The sequence below is a fragment of the Electrophorus electricus genome, chromosome 7 (assembly GCF_041902795.1).
Source record: "Electrophorus electricus isolate QZ-2024a chromosome 7, ASM4190279v1, whole genome shotgun sequence".
NCBI classification, from domain to species: Eukaryota; Metazoa; Chordata; class Actinopteri; order Gymnotiformes; family Gymnotidae; genus Electrophorus; species Electrophorus electricus.
The window spans coordinates 25,736,079-25,756,073 of NC_137503.1; the positions used below are offsets into that span (position 1 = coordinate 25,736,079).

General features: G+C 47.6%; 1 protein-coding gene across 9 annotated transcripts in view; it reads right to left on the reverse strand.

Annotated features, from left to right (window-relative positions):
* mthfd1l (methylenetetrahydrofolate dehydrogenase (NADP+ dependent) 1 like) overlaps positions 1-19,105 on the reverse strand; it is a 29,907-nt gene extending 10,802 nt beyond the window's left edge. Inside the window, exons 1-22 of one of the 9 annotated variants that reach the window (XM_035524297.2) lie at positions 18,424-19,105; positions 16,070-16,154; positions 15,922-15,972; positions 15,733-15,786; positions 14,558-14,682; positions 14,349-14,449; positions 13,967-14,103; positions 13,318-13,453; positions 12,981-13,063; positions 12,449-12,546; positions 12,065-12,238; positions 11,093-11,229; positions 10,839-10,885; positions 10,505-10,612; positions 9,891-9,965; positions 8,327-8,429; positions 6,093-6,169; positions 5,150-5,290; positions 5,001-5,069; positions 3,247-3,358; positions 660-799; positions 364-405 (exon numbers count right to left, since the gene is read on the reverse strand). In XM_035524297.2, the coding sequence (XP_035380190.1) occupies positions 364-405; positions 660-799; positions 3,247-3,358; positions 5,001-5,069; positions 5,150-5,290; positions 6,093-6,169; positions 8,327-8,429; positions 9,891-9,965; positions 10,505-10,612; positions 10,839-10,885; positions 11,093-11,229; positions 12,065-12,238; positions 12,449-12,546; positions 12,981-13,063; positions 13,318-13,453; positions 13,967-14,103; positions 14,349-14,449; positions 14,558-14,682; positions 15,733-15,786; positions 15,922-15,972; positions 16,070-16,154; positions 18,424-18,821 (2,493 nt within the window). In that variant the 5' untranslated portion in view covers positions 18,822-19,105. The other 8 variants (XM_081716894.1, XM_081716895.1, XM_081716897.1 and 5 more) reach the window with 8 other exon arrangements.
* Positions 19,106-19,995: the final 890 nt, after the last annotated feature.

The following is a 19,995-nucleotide window of genomic DNA, read 5'->3' on the forward strand; positions in this document are numbered from 1 at the left end:
TTCAACAATTCTTTCCTTCTTCATTCTCCTTATTGACTGAGTAAGGTGATACAACTTAGATTCTCTACACAAATATTTGAGCAGGTTTCCCTGAAGCCCACTTCAGCAGCTGCTCCTCCGCTCTGACCCGTCTGCCCTTCGAGGAAGCGCTGTCTGGCGTTCGGAACATTTTCAAGCTGACAAACGTTGAGTTCTTCAAACTGCACAACGCTACAAGCCCATTAGGTCTAGGTGCTTATGTTTTGGGCTATATGGAAATAAATACATAGCCATACTCAGAATCCTACAGGATTCGAAGCAAGTCATTTGTGATCGGTACAAACGACTCTGGGTGGTGAGTGCGGGGTGCGATGGGATCTTTACCTCCTCGGTGTACTCTCTTGGTAATGGAAGCCCTGCTGTTACCTGCAAGAGAAAAACAGGAAAACTACGTCTCCTTAGCAGAAAACCATTATGTGCCATTCTCCTGGCAAGCCCTGCTAGAAGGCGGAGCCGACGCGCAGGTATGCGGCACGCGGCCAGGGAGAAGAGGCAAGAAGGAAGATTAAGAGAATATTTCATCGCGGGCACCTCAGGAAGGCACGTGTAAACGCTATGACACTATGTAAACACCAAGAGTACGAGACAATGAGCGTGCGGAAGCACAAGCGCGCGCTTACACTGGGGCCTCCTCCGTGCATCTTCAGAGCTCGGACGGTGGCGACCAGCACCACCACGTCGGGCCTCAGTCCGGAGGCACGGCACTTGACGTTGAAGAACTTCTCCATACCGATGTCGGCGCCGAAGCCGGCCTCCGTCACTGAGAAGGGGAAAGACAGAGAGAGTGAAAGTGCGAGTTTATTCGCATTCCCCCAAACGCTGCTGACTGGAAACACAAAGCCAGACAAGCGTGTGGTGAAAACCGCTCTTACTGTCCCAGAATGCACCCCGTCCTCTGCTTGAAACCTTCAAGAACCGCCGGACAACAGACGTTACACATTTGCCAACACACAAAAAAAACAAAACAAAACAAAATCACCATTTGGCTTAGGAAGCTTCTCCCAAGTAGGCTTGTGGCTGGCGGTCGCCATGGCTATGCTGGATTGCACTCCTCCTGGTTTGCGGATGATGCGTACCGAACAAGCTGGAGTTATCAGGAAGTGTGCTAAACGCTCGTCACGCTGATACCTACTGGCGGTAATGGGCTTTAAAAGCAGCGCTGGTATGTGTGGTGGAGCCCGTGTGCACACGCACTAAAATGACACCAATTATTTAATTCCCTTTGGACTCCAAGGAAAACTGCGAAGCACCAAATGTTCTCCTGCCTTTCTGGAGCAGGCCTGAGCATGTCTGTTTACTACATGCGATCGCACACCTAACTGAAATCTGCGGTTATGAAGGGTGAGCTGACTGCAAAAAAATGCATTGTGCGTTTGTCTGTCTGTGCGTGCGGCATTTCCACATGCCACCTCCCTCGGTGCCCTTTGAGCTTCCTGCTCCATTTCCCAGGCTCCGCAGTGGGGTGGGAACGTGGTAGTAGATTGGGGGCTGGGGGAATAATGTTGTTATTTCCACAGAGGAGGCCTGGCATGCTTACTGGTTGTGTGTAAACGTACACGCTTGCGTGCGTGCGTGCGTCACGGTCTGGCATCGTGATGTGAACCGAGGTAACCTTTTAGATTAGGCCTGCGCTCAACCCATAGACAGGAGTCTTTATTGGATCTACTGTAATCTCAAAATGGGAACAAGCAACAAGCAAAATGATTCTTGTAGCTACAGCTACATGTTTGAAATGTGCCCACATGTGCGCGATGTGCATTTATGTGAGTATTAAATGAGTTATGGGGATTACCAGCTAGGGACGCATACGTTTTAACAAAAATAAGTGGGTGCCTAACGGTATATCAAAAGGACCGAGAAAAGTGCTCCATTTCATAATTTGTAATATATAGATTAAGAACTTCAGAATAACCGATACTCTGCACACTGCTACTCTACATACAGCTGTGTGGGCTGGAGAAGAATCTCCCCAGAGAAACATCACGGGGAAAATGAGGCGACGTGGTGTTGTAGGGAAGCTGTCTGTCAGGAACCAGTGAAGTCTGTCTCAGTCCAACGATGCCGTCCAGCCAAACCACAGATTAGCTCACAGCTAAACATCTAAATTAATACAGCAGAAGCATAGTTGGATTTTAGAGGAATTTCTTGGCAGTTTTTTCCTTCCGTTTCAATGTCCAACTGCAATGCATCGTGGGCCATGATTAGCTACATTAAAGTGCACTACTGCAGTGGAGAGGAGCTCCAGAGTACCAGATGGCTCCTGAAAGAACATACTTCAAAAACAACATACTGGAGCATAAGGTATCACACACACACACACACACACACACACACACACACACACACACACACACACACACACACACACACACACACACACACACACACACACACACACACACACACACACACACACACACACACCTTCACCTGAAGGCCAGGGGCAGCACACCGCAGGACCAACTTGGTTACGCAGCTGAAAGCTCACTGCTGGCCTCGAGCAGCCCCACCACTTAACCAGGAGAAATGGCCTCTGCTCCATCCATCAAAAAACCTGAGCTGCTCCTGGCACAGACTCCAGCACAGAGACTCCAGCACAGAGACAGACTACTGCAGAGCCAGAGATGAGCTTCGTGGACACGGCGGATGCTGCAAGCGCGTCCCTGCGTCCGGGTGCTATATGGGCGAGTGCTTGCCTCCTGTTGTCCACCTCTCCAGGCAGCCTTTCCTCAACCTGCCTTAGACGGCCTTAAAGCAGCAGCAGGGAAGCCTACAAGCTCTTGGTGCTGCTTTCGCCATAGACTGAGACAGTCCAAGACACACAGACACCCACGCTTGCGCACACAGACAGATGGAGCGAGCGAGCGAGAGACAGTGACTATGCTGTCATCAAGAGGATTAGATGGGTTCAGCTATAAAAACATTCTGTGGGTTTGAAGCCAACGAGATCCAGTTGTTTGTAAGCAGGAATGCCTTCCTAAAGCCCCACGACTCCACCTCCGCGCCAGCACAGGGCCGAGACGTACGAGCTAGCGAGCAAGGGAAGTAGAGGGGTCTACCGCAATATATCTAAAGGCCTCTGACGCACCTTATTAGTGCAGGGGGCCAGCTATCAGACAACTGCTGCTCTGTGAACAAGATACATACTGAACGACAGAGACTACAGCTTCAGTAGAATCCTGAAGTGTGTGTGTGTGTGTCACTCACCCACATAGCCTTCCTCTCCAACCAGTTTGAGGGCAAGCCGATCTGCTAGTATGGATGAGTTGCCATGGGCGATGTTAGCAAACGGCCCTGCGTGCACGAACACTGGTGTTCCCTGTCCCAACACAAGAGGCATAGGGTGACTAACAGCAAAACAAGCAACATGGACCCCCACCCCCAGTCTTCCCGCTAGCGTCCGAGACATATTTTTTTGACTTAAGAACTGCCTATACGTGCATTCACTGAAATGTATAGATGTGCACATGGCTCTAAATGTCTCAGCTGCTGTTCCACTCTGCTAGGAAGCCTCCCAACATCTCCCTTCATGTCTCACTTCGGCCTGGGAACATCTGCGACCTGAACCAGCAGCCCTCGGGTTCAGAGGTCATTTCCCCGAGCCAGCAGGCCACCTGCGACCCGGCACATGAGAGGAGGCCCGGAAGGACAAACAGGGGTAGAAAAGCAAGCGGCCGAGCGCTCGAGTCACCCGGGCACAGGAAGAGGAGGGAAGCGTGGTGGGAAAACCAGGGTGACTAGTTCTCCTCGCTCCAGGAGCAGGACGGAAAGAGGAGATCTCGCTTTCACTTCCTCCGCTGCTAGGCCTCTGACAACATTCTTCTTTTCCTTTATCGCTGAGTCACTCTTTCATCCATCACCGCGCGCGGGCGTGCGTAAAGAAAGTGGAGTTTAATTTCCATTAAAATGACCTCCTGAAAAAGTGATCCAGGAAGTAAAAGGGCACACGCGTGCTCACGTGCGTGCATACACTCACCAACCTCGTAACATTTTAACAAAGATAAAACTGCTCCGTGATGGAGAAAAGGAGGACAACATGGGAGAGTGAGCGTGAGCGAGAGAGAGAACAACAGAAAATAAGTACAAAATTAAAATTAAAACCAGAATGGGGTGGAGGCTTCAGACAGAGATGACACCATCCTTCACTGGTACAAACAGCAGCCAGTACACAAACGCACACACTAATACTCCGATTAGGAAGTGAAAGAGAAGTCAAATTCTTGTGTTTTTAACAATGAAAAGGATAGCATCAGAATCATCTCTCTCTCTCTCGCTCTCTCTCTTTCTCTCTCTCACGCACACATACATCTCTCTTCCTTGTTTCTGGTGTCAATCACTGGCGTCCAACTGCAAAAACACAGATGCCATTCCTCGCTCATGCTGAGGCTGCCCCCCCCCCAGCACAGTCCCATGATCCTCTGCTGCCTGGGCCGTCCCGATACGATTCCAGGCAGGACAAATTCCACAAAACAAGACTGAAGCCTCCGAAAACATTCAACTCTCAAGTCCCTGTCCCTCTCGCTCATTCATACACACACACACACACACACACACACACACGCGCGCGCGCGCACACACACACGCGCGCGCACACATTAATCGTGCGCATGCCAAACATTAATCCTAAGTGATTAGCATGTTTGTCATTATGAATTGAAAGCAATCCCTCAAATAATTTGTTTTCAAGAATTTCTCAACACTATTTCCAGCTTTTCTCCTCAGTCTGGACAGCGAAGCTCACTCCCACTGCTGCACAAAATCCAGATGTGCAAGTGTGTGTTCCATACATCATACCTCTCATATCGCTTCAAGACCGTTGAGAGGCTCAGGTTTGGGTGTTTCCATTAAATCTGAACCGCCATGTCTCATATGTGTGTATACACACGTCTGTGTGTGTGTATAGAGGTGAGAACATGAGAGAATGAGAGAAAATCTAGTGAGAAGGAAATGGAAAGTCAAACCTCCAGCGATTGCATCAGGGTGGGTTTGACGGCGTCTTTCATCAGCACAGCCAGAGCTCCAGTTACACCCTGAAGGAGGCAGACAGAAAGCGCAGAAACATCAGCATCCAAGTAAAGGCGGCACCTGGAGCCCCGGGCCCTTCACGTACGAGGTCGTCGGCTGTCACGGGCTGCCCGCTCCTGCTGCTGCCCACCACCATGCGGCCCAGCCTGGCCTTCATGTCCGCCAGCCCATCCGCCAAAGCCAGGATGGCCATGATCTCACTGGCCACCGCTATATCGAACTGAGTCTGCAGGAAAGGTGTAGCACGCACGCACGCACGCACACACACACACACATACACAGTGTGAGTAATACCTTGCCATTAGTTTTGTTCGACGGTTAAATATTGAATAGTTGATACATTAAACACAGTAAATGCGAACAGCGCACGCACAGGCCGGCTGCCATGATCTAAGTAGCCATCTTAAACAGTAAATAACTCGCACATAAGTCAAAGAGAAGCCTGACTGGTGGAGGGCCAACCTGTCCTGGTGTAGCAGCACCCTCAATAAACACCAACTACATAACGCAGCAGGTGGAGAAGGGTGGAGGCCAGAGTCAGAGAGAGAGAGAGAGAGTCAGAGAGAGAGAGAGTCAGAGAGAGAGAGAGAGAGAGAGAACGAACAAGCTGGCCCTCTACAATACTGTTCCTGAGTCTAATGAACACTGCATAAGGGATGCGAGTGTCCCGATCCTTGCGCACAAGCACCGCGTTTTCTCCAACAGCAAAGGCCCTCTGGGCCTACAGACTGTGATGTGGGGGGTTTGTTGCTTTGATTGCAGTGGGAGAGAAACACGTGTTTGGCTAGCGAGGAGCGGTTTGGAGCAGACCACAACCCTTTATCCCTGTCTCCATCTGTGACACCCGCTCTCCCTCAAGCTGTTTCTTGTTGAGGTGTGCGCCGGTTCCAGGGCCAGCTTTAGCAGCTATCATTCCTGACAGCTGCTGACATACTACTACTTCACCGAGAAGTGACGCTGATCCCCACATGCCAGAGGATCCGAGCTCTCCCAGGAAAGGGGGCTGGGCCGAGGAAGCGCGCACGTACCTGCCGGCTGTGGCCTTTCTCCGTGGGCGCCTGGCCAATGGTGACCTTCCGCAGGAAACGGTCGTTGGTGTCGATCACTGTCGAAAATGAGGCAAGCGCTGTTATTTCCCAATTCTGGAGGAAAACAACAATAACAACAAAAACATCTCTCAACACAACTATGCCAAGGGAGGATCGGATTTCACCACAAATCTAGCTGTTCTGTTGTGGCTCTGCTTGTTCTGAAGGAGCTCGTGATGTCCGTCACTAAAAACCCCTGGCACCGGCCACCAGGTCCGCCGAGCAACCACGGCCGGACGAGGGGCTGGCAGCGGCAGGGAGCTGGTCAGGCTCTGCCTGGACATGCAACTGTCCAGCTAGGTGGACCCCTGCACCTCGCGGGAGTGGGACAGTTCGTGCACGGCTGCCCGACAGGAAGGGGTGAGCCAAGAGCGCCGCGACCTAAGAAGACACAGCGAGTCCTTGAATGCTTCAAGTTCCCATTTTGAGTGGAGCCAGCTTTTTTTTTGGACAAACTCCCAAAGGGCCGGATGAGCTTTTTTGGGGGGGGCGGGGGGCATCTTGCAGCTGCATGTGCAAAGCAATTATAGGCTTCACAGTAAATAGGTCATTACCAACAAGAGCTAAAACATACTAAGCATCTGTTGTCTTACTTCCTTTTGTCTCACTGAACATTTGAACGTAATAAACTCTTACTGAGCAAACAACAGTATTCTGTCATCAAATCTAATGATGATGAAAACTACAGTGAGCGTGGAACTGCTCTGATGAAGATACCACAGAACTGGTCAGATCACAGCATTTGCATTAAAGATAAACGGGTGAACAAATATCGGTTAGGCTTAAAAGGAAGCATTTCACGCATACACAAACCGTGATGGCTGTACGTGATCTTAGAGAAGCCTCGCCACCACTGACAGAGGTGGAAAGCTGGACTCAGTCTTCCAAGGCTCTTTTCCGAGCATACACTCTAGAGCCTGCCGAGTAAATATCCCATCAGTCACTGAAACATTCTCTCCCAGTGGGCCGTGTTGGGCTAAAGACAACAGATGTTCCCAGGCGGGGGCCTGTGAGATGGAGACTTCCTGTTCCAGCTGCACCCTGCACCTCAGTCTCCCTCGTGCCTCAAACCAGACAGAGAGCAACTCCCAGAGTGCCAAACGCTGACTCCGCGCAGTGGACAGAAAATGTCCACTAATGGCTTAGTCACCAGCCGCTGTGCTGATGAATATAAAGATAACACTACACTTGTGCATCATACACGTGCTGAGCATTAACTAATAATTAACTTGGCAGTGATCCTAAGAAACGTCTTCTGTTTGCATGAATCAAACTTTTTTTCTGAAAACATGCACATATTCAGAGGCTTTAGGGAAGTTTGAACATGATCGGATGCAAACCAACAACCATATTGTTCCCAAATGTACCCGAATCATACAAATAAGGTTCTATTTAGATCCCAGGCCAATCCTCCTTCTCAGAGCTCGGGACAGAAAGAACAGCCGATACCTACAGCACGCCGCGTTCCAATTAGAGTAGCTGGTGGATTTTAAGCCACTTCAGTTCCCTTCTGTGAAGCTTTCAGTTCTCTAAAAGGCATTATGGGGGCCAGAAGAAGGGGACCGGAGCTGGTGGTTGACTGGGACAGTGGGCAACTCCAGCCGAACCCTGCCAGCACGAAGTGTGAGAGTTTGAGGCGAGAACATTCCAACGTCCACACACACACACACACACACACACACACACACACACACACACACACACACACACACACACACACACACACACACACACACACACACACAAACCTGCAGGCCCAGACATGCTGGCCACTCAGACTCAGTCCACTGCAGGAGGTCCCAAGTTATGACCTAGAATCCACATGTTCCACAGACATAACCAAAGTCATTTATCACCATTCTTATGGCCATTCCTAGACAGACTGGTGTGTTGCTAATGTTTCAACACAGCACTCCACAGACTGCAGCATTCTCTGTCGGATGGCTGACAATATCAGTCCCGCTTCGGTTTCTGCAGTGGGGAATTCTCCGCACTAGAATACTGAACGCCGGCGATGGCATGACCAAATCAGATCTGCCTCAGAAATTCTGATGCATTTAAATGATCCGAAGACGATACAGTTCCTCGCTAACAAAAGCAGAGACCATCTTGAAGCAGCAGCTTGCCAAAGGACCCAACAGCTGGACGAGACCCGACGGGGTGCCGGCTCCTACCTCTCTGCCAAGTGACCTTTGCAGGGTCAATGTCGAGGCGAACAAAGGAGCTGACCTCCTCCGGCGTGAGGGCACCAGGGTCCGACTTGTTGATTCCAAGACGCTGGGAGGAAAGATTAAAAAGGAGAACAATAAGATTGCGATTAGAGACTAGAGAAAGCAGCCTTTCCATCACACTCTCGCTTGTCGGACAGTTGTGGTCCGTTATGACTCATTATGATTGAGACCAAGAAGGTTTTTTTTAAAAGTCTGCAAACTCTTTGAAATTGTCTGGATTTTTGCAGGAATTACTCCTTAGATGAGATCGGACCTTCATCCAAGTCATAAGTATAGAGATGGAACGCCTTTAAATTTGATATACATCAAAAAGCTGTTGCGTGGTGAGGTGCAAAACGCAGATTAAACTCCCTGATTTAAGGTTCTACATGACTCCATGATGCAAAACGAATCCGAAAAGACATCGTAGTTGTCTTAAAGCTATCAACCGACAGGAGGACTAAGTCACCTTCTTACAGGGACTTTATGATAATCCACGTGTGTGTAGCAAATATTTTGTCTCGTAGATCGAAAAGTTAATTAATTCTCCATCTTAGAATTTGATGTTTAAAAACATTGGCAGCTATACAACTCCCCCAGATACTTTAGTTTCGCAAGCTAAGTTAGTTAGGTAGCTATAGTTAAGCTATCTAACTGATATCATGTATTGATAATATTGATAACAGGAGTGCTAATAACTTAATAGTAGACTAGATGATTTGGTCGGCTAATGGTCAAAATAAGTGACGGCTGGATATTCTGTTGGGTTGCTTTCAGTTTGGACAGAAAATCACGGAAGCTGGTTTTTCTACATTTCTAGCCCTTCCATCGGTGGGACGGGTACTGTTTCAAGACAATGTGTCCCATAATTTCCCATTTACTCCCTTTGAAACTTCGTTTCCCGCGGGAGGGGTGTGGTTTCCCCATCCGATGACGCGATGAGCCCTGTCTCCATAGACTTTGTTAATCTTATTTTACAAATCCAGCTCATGCTAGATCACGTTAACTGCTCTTTGGCTCACGATTCTCAAAACACTGATGTTCTTATAACCTACCTTTCCTCTACAAATGCGACAGCGTGCGATTATGTGACGCAGAAATCAGAATTTTTCTCCTGTCTGTCTCTCTTGAAATGACAGACACGGCCGAAGCGCCAAGACATTACCGCTCCCTTTATGAGAACCGGCAAAGTCTCGGATGTCCTTAAACGCGTTTTTGTAAGCCTCTTAACTCCTCTCTGTAACCGCGCACATGATGCTAAATACTTTCACGGCGAAAGAAAGGGCGAGAAGGCCGACATGCGAGGCGAACAGGCTAGGAGGAAATTCAAAGCGTCCGTGTGAAGCAGAGTCGTGATGGGAGTGGGAGGTCTGCGGTTGGGTTATGAGGACCCCTGTCGGAGAGACGCGATACTGCAGTTACTCTCTCCCGAGAGTTTCTGAGTATGGCTTTCTGCTATTGACTCACGGCTGCTGAGTCTCCAAGACGCCCCACTGGGGTACAGTTGCAACCGTAAAGAAAAGCTCACCTGCAGACGTCGCAGCTGTATGGCAGAGAAGCGTCTCACACCGTTAATGGTCGGCACCAGTCTTCTGTACAAGGCCTGCGGAGGAGGACAGCGCGTGTTAGGCTCTTAGCACTTGAGGTGTTCGGCCTGAGTATAACAGCCATCAGCATATTTAAGTAGAATTTTTAGATTGTCACTTAAAAATGCAATTGTACTTTGATCAAAGCAAATTTAAAGTGTACAGTACTGGTCGACTTTATTAGCATGTAGGTGTGCGGTTTAGTCTATAATCAACCTGTTGCCATATAGAATTTGTGCCATCCTGTAGTGGTTCCACGTCTGTTACGAAGCGTTACTCTATGGGTGGCAGGCCACTCAACGTACAGTGATACTGACACGTAAAAACACACTGAGGGTAGGTGTGCAAGGTAGGTGTTTCTGATAAAGTGGTTGTAGACTCAAGTTTCTGAATACTGTGCTGTCAAAAGGGTGCATAACATTCAAAACCCAAGAATAAAGAGTATGCCTGGGATCTGACAGTGATCCCCATCGCCCAATAACATGTTCGTTCGCATATTTTCATGAACCGTTTTATCACATTCTGTCATCATGAATGGAATGAGGGTCTTTGGTACCTTGTCTGACTGGGTGGCTTCGTGAAGGATGCGTGCATCGACAGCCGCTGCCACCAGGTTATTGGCTGCTGTTATGGCATGGATATCGCCAGTGAGGTGGAGGTTAAACTGAGAGAGAGAGAGAGAGAGATGTGAAGACGAAGGCACGATGCATTTGTATTGACCCTGCCACGTTTAGCAGCCGTGTGCGGGGGGCTGGACACCCTGTTTGTATCGAATGTCCTGTGTTTGTAAGTGAGCCTATGTGCGTGCACACTGCATCCTGCTTCGCTTTGTGCAGGGTGCTGGGTGTGTGCAGAGAGCTCCACAAGACATCCTGCCTGAGATTCCTCACCTCCTCCATGGGAATGACCTGAGCGTAGCCTCCTCCCGCTGCACCTCCTACAGTTAGAGCCAGGCAGAGCATGTACAAACACACCGTTTTATTGACATGCACGCCCAAGTATACACATAAGTAGATCATTGATTAGCCAATCAGTAGCTTCAGCATAATCTCTCTCTCTGACACACACACACACACACACACACACACACACACACACACACACACACACACACACACACACACACACACACACACACACACACCTTTGACTCCAAATGTGGGGCCTTGAGAGGGCTGCCTCAGGCAGGCGAAGGAGTTGAGCTTGAGATGAGCAGAAAGTGCCTGGACCAGACCAATAGTCACGGTACTCTTTCCTTCTCCGAGAGGAGTGGGAGTGATCCTGCCGTAGTAAGACAAACATACGACAGTAAACACACACACACACACACACACACACACTTCACGCATGGCCAGTGAATGGGAGGACGCAAGGACCATCCATAATGTTCTCTGCATACTGTCAGGAACAAGCCCTTTGCTCCTCCAACAGAGCCTCCCTCTCCCAGCAGAGTCCAGCCATTGGCACCACACCAAAGGTTTTGCTGGGGCTGACAGTAATTGAGTGGAGGGAGTGGGCTTCACAGGGTCCGTGGGAACAACAAAGAGCCGTGCTTTAGGAAGGAAGGGGGGGGGGGTCAGAAAAGGGGGATCCGCACATTCCCCAAACACATGAAAGAGCCCAGTGCCCGGGCCCCTGGCAGGCCCGCCTCCACAGTCACACAGGCACGGATGAAACGGGGGCCTCCGAGGGGGGTCAGGACAGATAAGAGCCCTCAGGGCACTGCGCCCCTGGCCAAACACAGGCAGGAATGGACGGCGCTGGCACGGCCCGGGGAACTGTGGGGCATCGGCGTGGTGCTCTGCTGTTCAGCTGCGCCGTGCGAGGCGATGCACAGTTCTGTCTGGTCCAGCATGGCTGCCTCTCTCTGTCTTCTGTGAACCCATATGCACCTGTCAAGCTTCATCTGATCTGGTACTTCACTCATCTACCGAGTGCTCGTCATTGTTACCGCTGCGACACCTATGAGAAATGCTGAGCAATAAGTGAGACTAACTAATCAGCTGACGCACGACAAAAAAAAAATAAAAATTTAACATTTGAAGTCACAGCTTTGATAAAGAGGGACCACATTGGTATGTTACGAAAGCCAAAGCCCAGAAGGGAGCCATCTCACCCTGCCACCAGGACATATTTGCCGTTGGGCTGGTGGCGCAGACGTGCGAGGAGCGCAAGGCCGACCTTGGCCTTGGAGCGGCCGTAGGCCTCCAGCTCCTGCGGGAGTAGGCCCACCTCCTCAGCCAGCTGCCATATGGGCTTCGGCACCTGGGCCCTGGAGATCTCCACATCACTGCAGACAGGAATAGAGGAGACAGATGAACACGGAGAGCCAAACGGATTTTAGGCGCAAAGCCGAGGAGTGGGTGGGTGGACAGGAATGGTACACATTTCTGATTCATTCATTGTCATAATCATCCATTATTTGCAAAAAGTGAATGACTGAGTGGGGGCGTCGCCCCATGGCAGCGAGAGGAGGTGGGGTCGCTCAGTGGGCGTGTACCTGGGCACGGGAGACAGCGGCTGGAGCTTCAGGGGACGCAGTGTCCATGGCCGATACCGCTGCTGCTCCGCCCACCTAGCAAAGCTCTTCACCACGTTCTGTGGGAGCAGGTCCACATTCAAACAGGAAATGGCCCAACACCGTTCACGCGTTAAACATGCTGGCCTTCATACTTCGCTTAAATGTCTCTTTTCCTATGGATTTACTTCCTTCCACCCCGAATAAGGATGATTAACTTAATGCTTGCCTTTCATTGGCTTGCATGAATTAAGGCGTTTTTAATGCAAATATTATGTATATGAGGGCAATTCTGGGTATGTCTTTTGTAAATAATATATAAATGATTTCACGAATTGGACCTGGACTAGTTCGCATATTAAATGTGTGCCCATTTGTACGCGTCACTGATGAATAATGTCCACCATGTCTACACGTGGTTAAGGAACGACGAGGACGAGGACTATGACAGCAGCAGATTTGTAATTTCCCACTAAACTGGGACTGAGGCAGAATACGCCAGTGGATGCCCGACCTGCATCCTGAGGGCGGCACTCAGCGGGCCGATCTCCGCCCAGGACTCAGCCTCCACCCTCTGCTCCACACCGACCGAGAACCCTGGCAGACAGAGCAGGCACCAGCGTGCACGGAGCCAAATTTATGCTGAATATTTAAAAAAGTCTGAGATAGCAGACAGTGAAGATACCACACAAAATGCTCTGGGTGAAAAATCTTTTAGTTATAGGCTACAAGAGGATGTTTAAGGTGACGAGGCAAATTGGTAGCATTCATACAAATGAAGATGCAAAATCCTAAATAAAAGACCACTGCATTAAGTTTGATATGCAATGCTAAAGATGCTTTTTACACACCCGCACCCCTTTTCCAGGCTGCACCTGGCGTTACGGCAGGCCCACAGTTAATGAGAGTCATGCCGGGTTTGAAGCAGGTCTGAGGAAGTGCCACGGGGCCAGTCCCCATTGCCACTAGGACATCCGCCTGCCTGACCTGACAAAGAAAAAGGACATGTAAACAAGAGGGACTAGAGGAACCGTTTTAACTCTTCACCCACTCACTATCTGAAGGAATAGTACGTTAGAATTGGAGTCCATTAATATTTAGCATAATTACATTAAATAATTGAACTTTAAGAATAAGTAGTAAGCTAGTAGCATAACCTTAAGTTAATCAAGTTAATGTTTGGTCTTCATCAGTCAGCATCAGTAAGAATGTACAAAGTGCAACTGAACTTCAGTGAAGATTGAGCCAAATGAAGTCGCACTGCCCCCTGCTGGCACAGAGGTAGCGTCACAAATTCACAGTGCAAGTAGAGGAACGTTCACTCTCAAGGAATTACTGAAGCATACAGGACTCAGGAGTCCTCCATTTGGCATCCTGGGCAGAGTCCTGGCGGATACTCAGCACATAATCGACTAACCCTGAAATCACCTTAATGGATGGATTAGTTAGGAAGCTCCAACGGTGGATTCACCCGCAGCTAACCCATCCAGCATAGCATACCTGTTTCTGCAGGGCATCCGGGTTCCACTGGCTAGCGCTCACCTCCACGCCCTCCCTCTCCAGCAGGCTCTGGAAAATCGCCTTCAGGGGCCCTTCCAGCCCAAGCAGCACAACCCGCTTCCCAGCCAAGGGACCATCTGAGCGCAAAGGCAAGGAGCAGCTGTGTTCCGGCTACTGTTCCACAAACCATTCGTTTCCAGTATTTGAATAGCTGATGGGCTGTGAGTGCTGGCATTCGCTAGTGTCACTCTGCAAGAGCGGTGCAGTTGCAACAACCTGGCTGGACAACCTGGCTGGACAACGTGGCGTGGCATATTGGCGGTGGTGATTAAAGAAGAAAGAACACCCACACCCACGCCTGCGCACACGCACACACACATACCGTATCTAGCCAGCAGCTCCATCACAGCTCCTACCACAGGTGATAGAAATCCTTCTGATAGGTCTCCTGATATCATGCGACCCACGTTCAGGTCTGAAAGCCTACACACACACACACACACGGTCATTTGCTTCCACGTACAGCACACTCGCAAGCAACGGGCAACGCCGCTTTAGACAAGGCTCCAAAACCGTGCACACAGCAAGTACCCGTCCACGTCTTTCTCGGGCTTGATGGTGTTGAGGAGTCTCCGGGACAGGATGGACAGGGGAAGAGCCAGGAGCACAGCGTGGACGGCTGGGTCCTCGTTCAGCCTCTGCACCTCGTCCATCACCTGCAGCGCCACACAGGCCCAAGCTGAACCAAGCGCAATTTAGCAAGCAAAGAAGCTGAAGCGCTTCTCTGGATTAGGATGGATGTCCATAAGGATGATTAACTTAATGCTTGCCTATTATTGGCTTAGCAGCATTACACCTGCATGAATTAAGGCGTGTTTAATGCAAATATTACGTATTGGAGGGCAATTCTGGGCATGTCCTTTGTAAATAATATAGAAATGATTTCATGAATTAGACCTGGACTAGTTCATGTTAAATTTGTGCGCGTCACTGATGAATAACGTACACCATGTCTTCACGTGGTTAAAGAGCACGAGGACGATGGAATTTAAACGTGAGCTGTTCCGTGCTAGTTTGAAACTAAGGATTTATGTTTCTAGTTTGGTTCCCTTGTTCTGAACCAAAGCAGAACATGAAACACTGCTATTTTTTAGTTCTTCTTCCATTAGTATTCACACTGAAATTTACTACCGAACCAAAAGATGTACACAAAAGTGAGATTCATACCTCACATCCTGATTAAGCAGCTTTTATGACATGGATTTTTCTACAATAACTACAATAATGACAACCAAACTGTGTGGTACTAAACGTGCTTCGTGTATGTGGGGTGGTACTTTTACCATGTGAAATCTCAGAAAGAGCTGTCAAAATGCATTAAGGAGGCAAAACAGAAATTGAAACTGCTGCAGGAAGTGTATTTTGAATATGTGGGCTTTTAGGGGCATGTTCCCCACCACTCACTCCTCACATGTGGTGTTTATGGTGACATCACTTCCTGTATTTGGTCTGTTTGGTGCCTTCGGTCCATACTGTGTTTATATTTAAAACGAACCGCACCAGATTTCGATTGTGAGAGGATGGAGACCAGCCTGCTCAAATAGTCGTGATCCAATTCCTTTTTCACTTGTCACGCCCCTGCGGTCAAGAGGCAGCGTGCTAACGAACCGTACTAACGGAGCAGTCCGCCATTTAATCGAACCGAAGCTACCATGTCTGAACACACCCTACGTGCTCTAAGAAGGGAGCGCATCTCTGTAACTGACCTCCTCCTCGACGCAGTGCCGTGGCAGACATATCTGCATCACATTCAGGCCAACCTAGAGGAAGGAAATCACGACACACTGCAGCATGCGTCTATGCATAATGACAAACCAACAACCTTTAGAACCCTACAAGCACTTTTGAGTTCCTTATTAAGTATGAAGGATGTTTATTGGTAAAAGACGACGTACCTTTCCGGCCATTTTCTTATTTGTGTCCAGCATACCGTCTTCATCACCGGCCTGTCACACACAAAATGGATCAGAGCAGACAGTGCACTTATGTTACATGACAGACACACGAACACACACGCACACACGCACAAGCCCAGGAACGCACCTGTATGACAGCTAAGGTGGGTTTACTGGTTGGATGAGCTTTGATTATAGAAGCAAGCTCCTCTCTGCTCCTCTGGACAACGTCCCTGTTGGAGATACGCGCGCACTTGTTTAATAGCAGTCCATTCATTCAGACACACTGAATGTGGTGACATTTTGGAATACACACGCCAAAATTTGAGTCATGATCTGACCTGGGGTCTTCTGTTTTTTAAGGCCCAAATCTCTCGCTCCTTTCGATAAGAAACAGCAATGAATTGTATAATTGGACGAGAAGTGGGCAACTGAGAAGCAACTCGGACAAAGAAGCCTAAAACCTCAGTAGCACACACTACAAATTAGGAAGAATACCCAAGTAATTGGTTATAGGAGGACTAGCTACAGGCCTGCTGCAGAGACAGATCAGGAAAGTACAGAAGATGACCCTGCTGTAACCATATAATCCGCTCTGTTGCAGGAGGGAAGACATTCTTAAACGATGCTTTCTTTTTTTAATTAACCTCTTCAAATCAAGTCCAGAAGACATCATCCTCATTTATTTCAGTTGTAGTCCTCAATTTTGTTAACAGTAATACCTAGTTTCTAAGATGTTAGGCAATTTTGTTATGATAGTTAATACCAGGATATTATTTAAAGATTTCTTTAAACAATCAGAATCTGAATGTTAGCAAAAAATGTACTGATCAATTTCAAGTTGCAAATATTTTTAAAGAACTAATCTTACCAGCACCAAGAGCCAATATGATGAGCTCACTGCAGTGCAGCGTGGGTCTCTGTCTCAGAACCAGGCAGCACCAGTACAGGAAATTGCATGAGGGGGACACGTTCTACTTGTCGCTATCTAATCATTTGAAGTGATTAGATGATGGTAATAATTTGCCCAGGAAGGGACTGAGTTTATGCAATGGGCAGTAACCAGCATTTATATTTCCATTGAAACAATTCTCACCAACCGAATAATCAGCATCCTCCAACCACTCCAACTGATTAGGATACCACTGTCTATATGACCCTAGTGTGGCTAGTTGGTTATAAATTGAACTACAGACTGAGTCAACCTAACTGTAGCCTCAGAATAATTAGGAGTACAAATATTTTTTTGTGTGTGTTTGTAATCTCTAAGCGTTAGTCATACTGAAACCTTTTCCCCTTCCAGTGCCACATATTCTTCATCACAGTGAAAAGGTGCAAGAACAGCAAAGGTTCTGTTTGAAAGGTAGTTCTTTGCAGTCAAGATCCTGCTCAGATCATTTCAGCATCGCTACTCTTCAGAACAGTGTAGCATCTGGTGTACGGTAGGTAGCAACAGACTTTTTCATTCCAGGGAGACTTTTTTGGTAGGTAGTCTGTGACTTTGAAGATAATCACACCTGGTGTTTTTGTTTGTCTGTTTTCTTTAATTGGGTGCATCTAAAGCAGTAAATAAAGAGGTTGTGTGGTTAACTAGCCAGTTCAGTGATGGGTGCAGAGTAGTTGAGAATTAAGCCTGGTACCTTGAAATTAAGAGCTTATCACATTATTGATGAAACAAATCTCCTAAAAATCTTCTAAAAGTTTTAAATATGGTTGACTGCATAGAATAATAGTGGGGCTATGCATGGAATAATAGCCTTTTACAAATTAATGTGTGTGTAAGATTTTCAGAGAATTAAAAGAAAAATATTTCAGAGACAAATATTTCTTAACTAGTTTCCCCACACATTAAAGAACAAGAACTGTGAAACAAGGCATACCTATCCTAAAACAGAACTTTCCTTCCTTATGCAAGTAGTTTAATATTATAAGATTTCGAAGAGTTTTTCTAAGTGCTTTTTGCCCACAATTTTCCACGAGGGTTTGATCATCTTGCTAATAAAGTCTTGTTTGTCTAAGACTTGGGTGACTGGGCAGAGTAAAAGTTCTGATCTCAGATCAGGTTCTGAATTTTGCATATGCAGTCCGCGTATGTAAAAAAAAATGTATCAGTTTGATTGGCCCAACAGCTTTTCCCATTCAAAAGGTTGCATTCAGAAAGATTTACTCGATTGCCAGTGGCTCATTCAATAGTCAATACATTTAAATATAACCGCAAACATGACTAATCGCAGACTCCTCTTGCGATTTTGGAAATAAATACACCCAGAAGAGGCAACTAGGTAAGAACCTGACGGTGAGATGGCCAAGAGTTACATCAGCCAGCGGCTTCTTCCCACTTCTGCTTACTGAAACGCCGGCAACACGTGGGGCGATGCAAACAAACCGATTAGCCTGCAGCCAGCCAAGTTTGGCAGAACATCAAGCAGAGAACAACGCTAACGTGTTGGATCAATCGCGAACACGGCAGTGTCCAGGAACGACTAGACCTATGGTCCTTACCTAGTGGCGCTCGCATATTCAGAGCCCTCGCTGTTCGTTTCGTGCTCCCGACGCTTCCGCAGCCCGATGGGAGGCTCGACAGAGCCGGCCCCGTTGCTTGACGAAGCTCTTCGTACCGGTAGCGAGAAAACCCCACCGGTATTCGCCGGCACGAACGTCTTCTGTGGTCTAAATGCACGCATGGACCTATGCGTGTTTGAATGGCTTTGGCAAGCATGGCGAAAAGCGACGGACAGTCTCATGATGTGCTGACCAACCGCAGAAAAAAAGTTTCTGGTCTCTGGCGTGGAGAGCGGAGTGCTGAGCGCGAGCAGGAGCGCGCGCACGCGTAATGAGGCGCTTTCATTTGTCTTCCCGTCGTAATTTTGTTCAGCCTTATTTACATAGCATATTAGCATTAAGCATTAATCTTTTATTATCATGAAGACATCAGTAGACATTATTATGCATCAACTTTTATATCTATGTTATATACAATGAGGACCGACTGGCATGTTCAGTTTTGACCTGTCGCACGAAGCATGATTATTTTAACCAAGGTTCCTGGCTAGGTTTTGTCTTTACAAAGCCTTGCAAGTGCAACAAATATTAACAAGTTAATTTGTAACGTAGATTTACTCAAGTTATGATTAATCCCGTGGCATGAAAGTGTGTAGTGATACCGATTTGAGCAGCTTGCTTTGCAGCGGAGGAACTATAGCTCTAAATGTGAGTGTACGCTAAAGCAGTAACCCTCTGAACATAGGCTATTGTATAATAAATTCCTGTAACATGTATAATGCATTACCTAAACCTGATGCTTTGTAGGCTATGCTGTCTTTTTATAATTAGCCCGTGTGTTAGCTATAACCCCCCATGTAAATATATAGAACACATCGACTACAGTGGTGTAGGTTTCATTTCAACTTTGGGGACTTTGCTCATATCACCCAACCTAACTCACATGAACAGTCTTAAATAAAATAAACATGAACCTCCCCGCACCCAGACCCCAAACCTGCTAAACAACTAAAAATATACCACCAGCTGTAAAATAACAATAGTAGTGATTTATCTTGCAGAAAATCAGGGTGGAAAAGAGCTGTCAAGCATCGGAGGGGCCACCTTCCACCAAAGAAGACGAGGCGATCTATACAACCTTTTCAAAGTACACATTACAAAATGTATGTTCCTATAAATGCACGGCGTTTTCAAGGAAGGCGAGTCAATAATAGAAGAAAAGAGACGCTTTCAGTTTTTAGAAAGCTAAGATTTAATTGTACTAATGCATTAGGGCATTGAACCTAAATGAGTGAGTAGCACACAGCTACACGAGTTACATAGGGCCAGTCGTGATCTGAATCTAACAGTTAGCCTTAAACCACTATTTACAAGGCTCTTCTTAGGAATTCTGAAAAAAAAAAGTTTCTGTACCATGATGCATAATTTACCAAAACATCATACTGTATTATAATAAGAACAAAGAGGCATCATACTGTATTATAAGAAGAACAAAGGGGCATACTGATTACTCCCAAATCATAATGGTATTAGTAATGTTAAGCGTATAAAAGCCATACGATGACCCGGCTT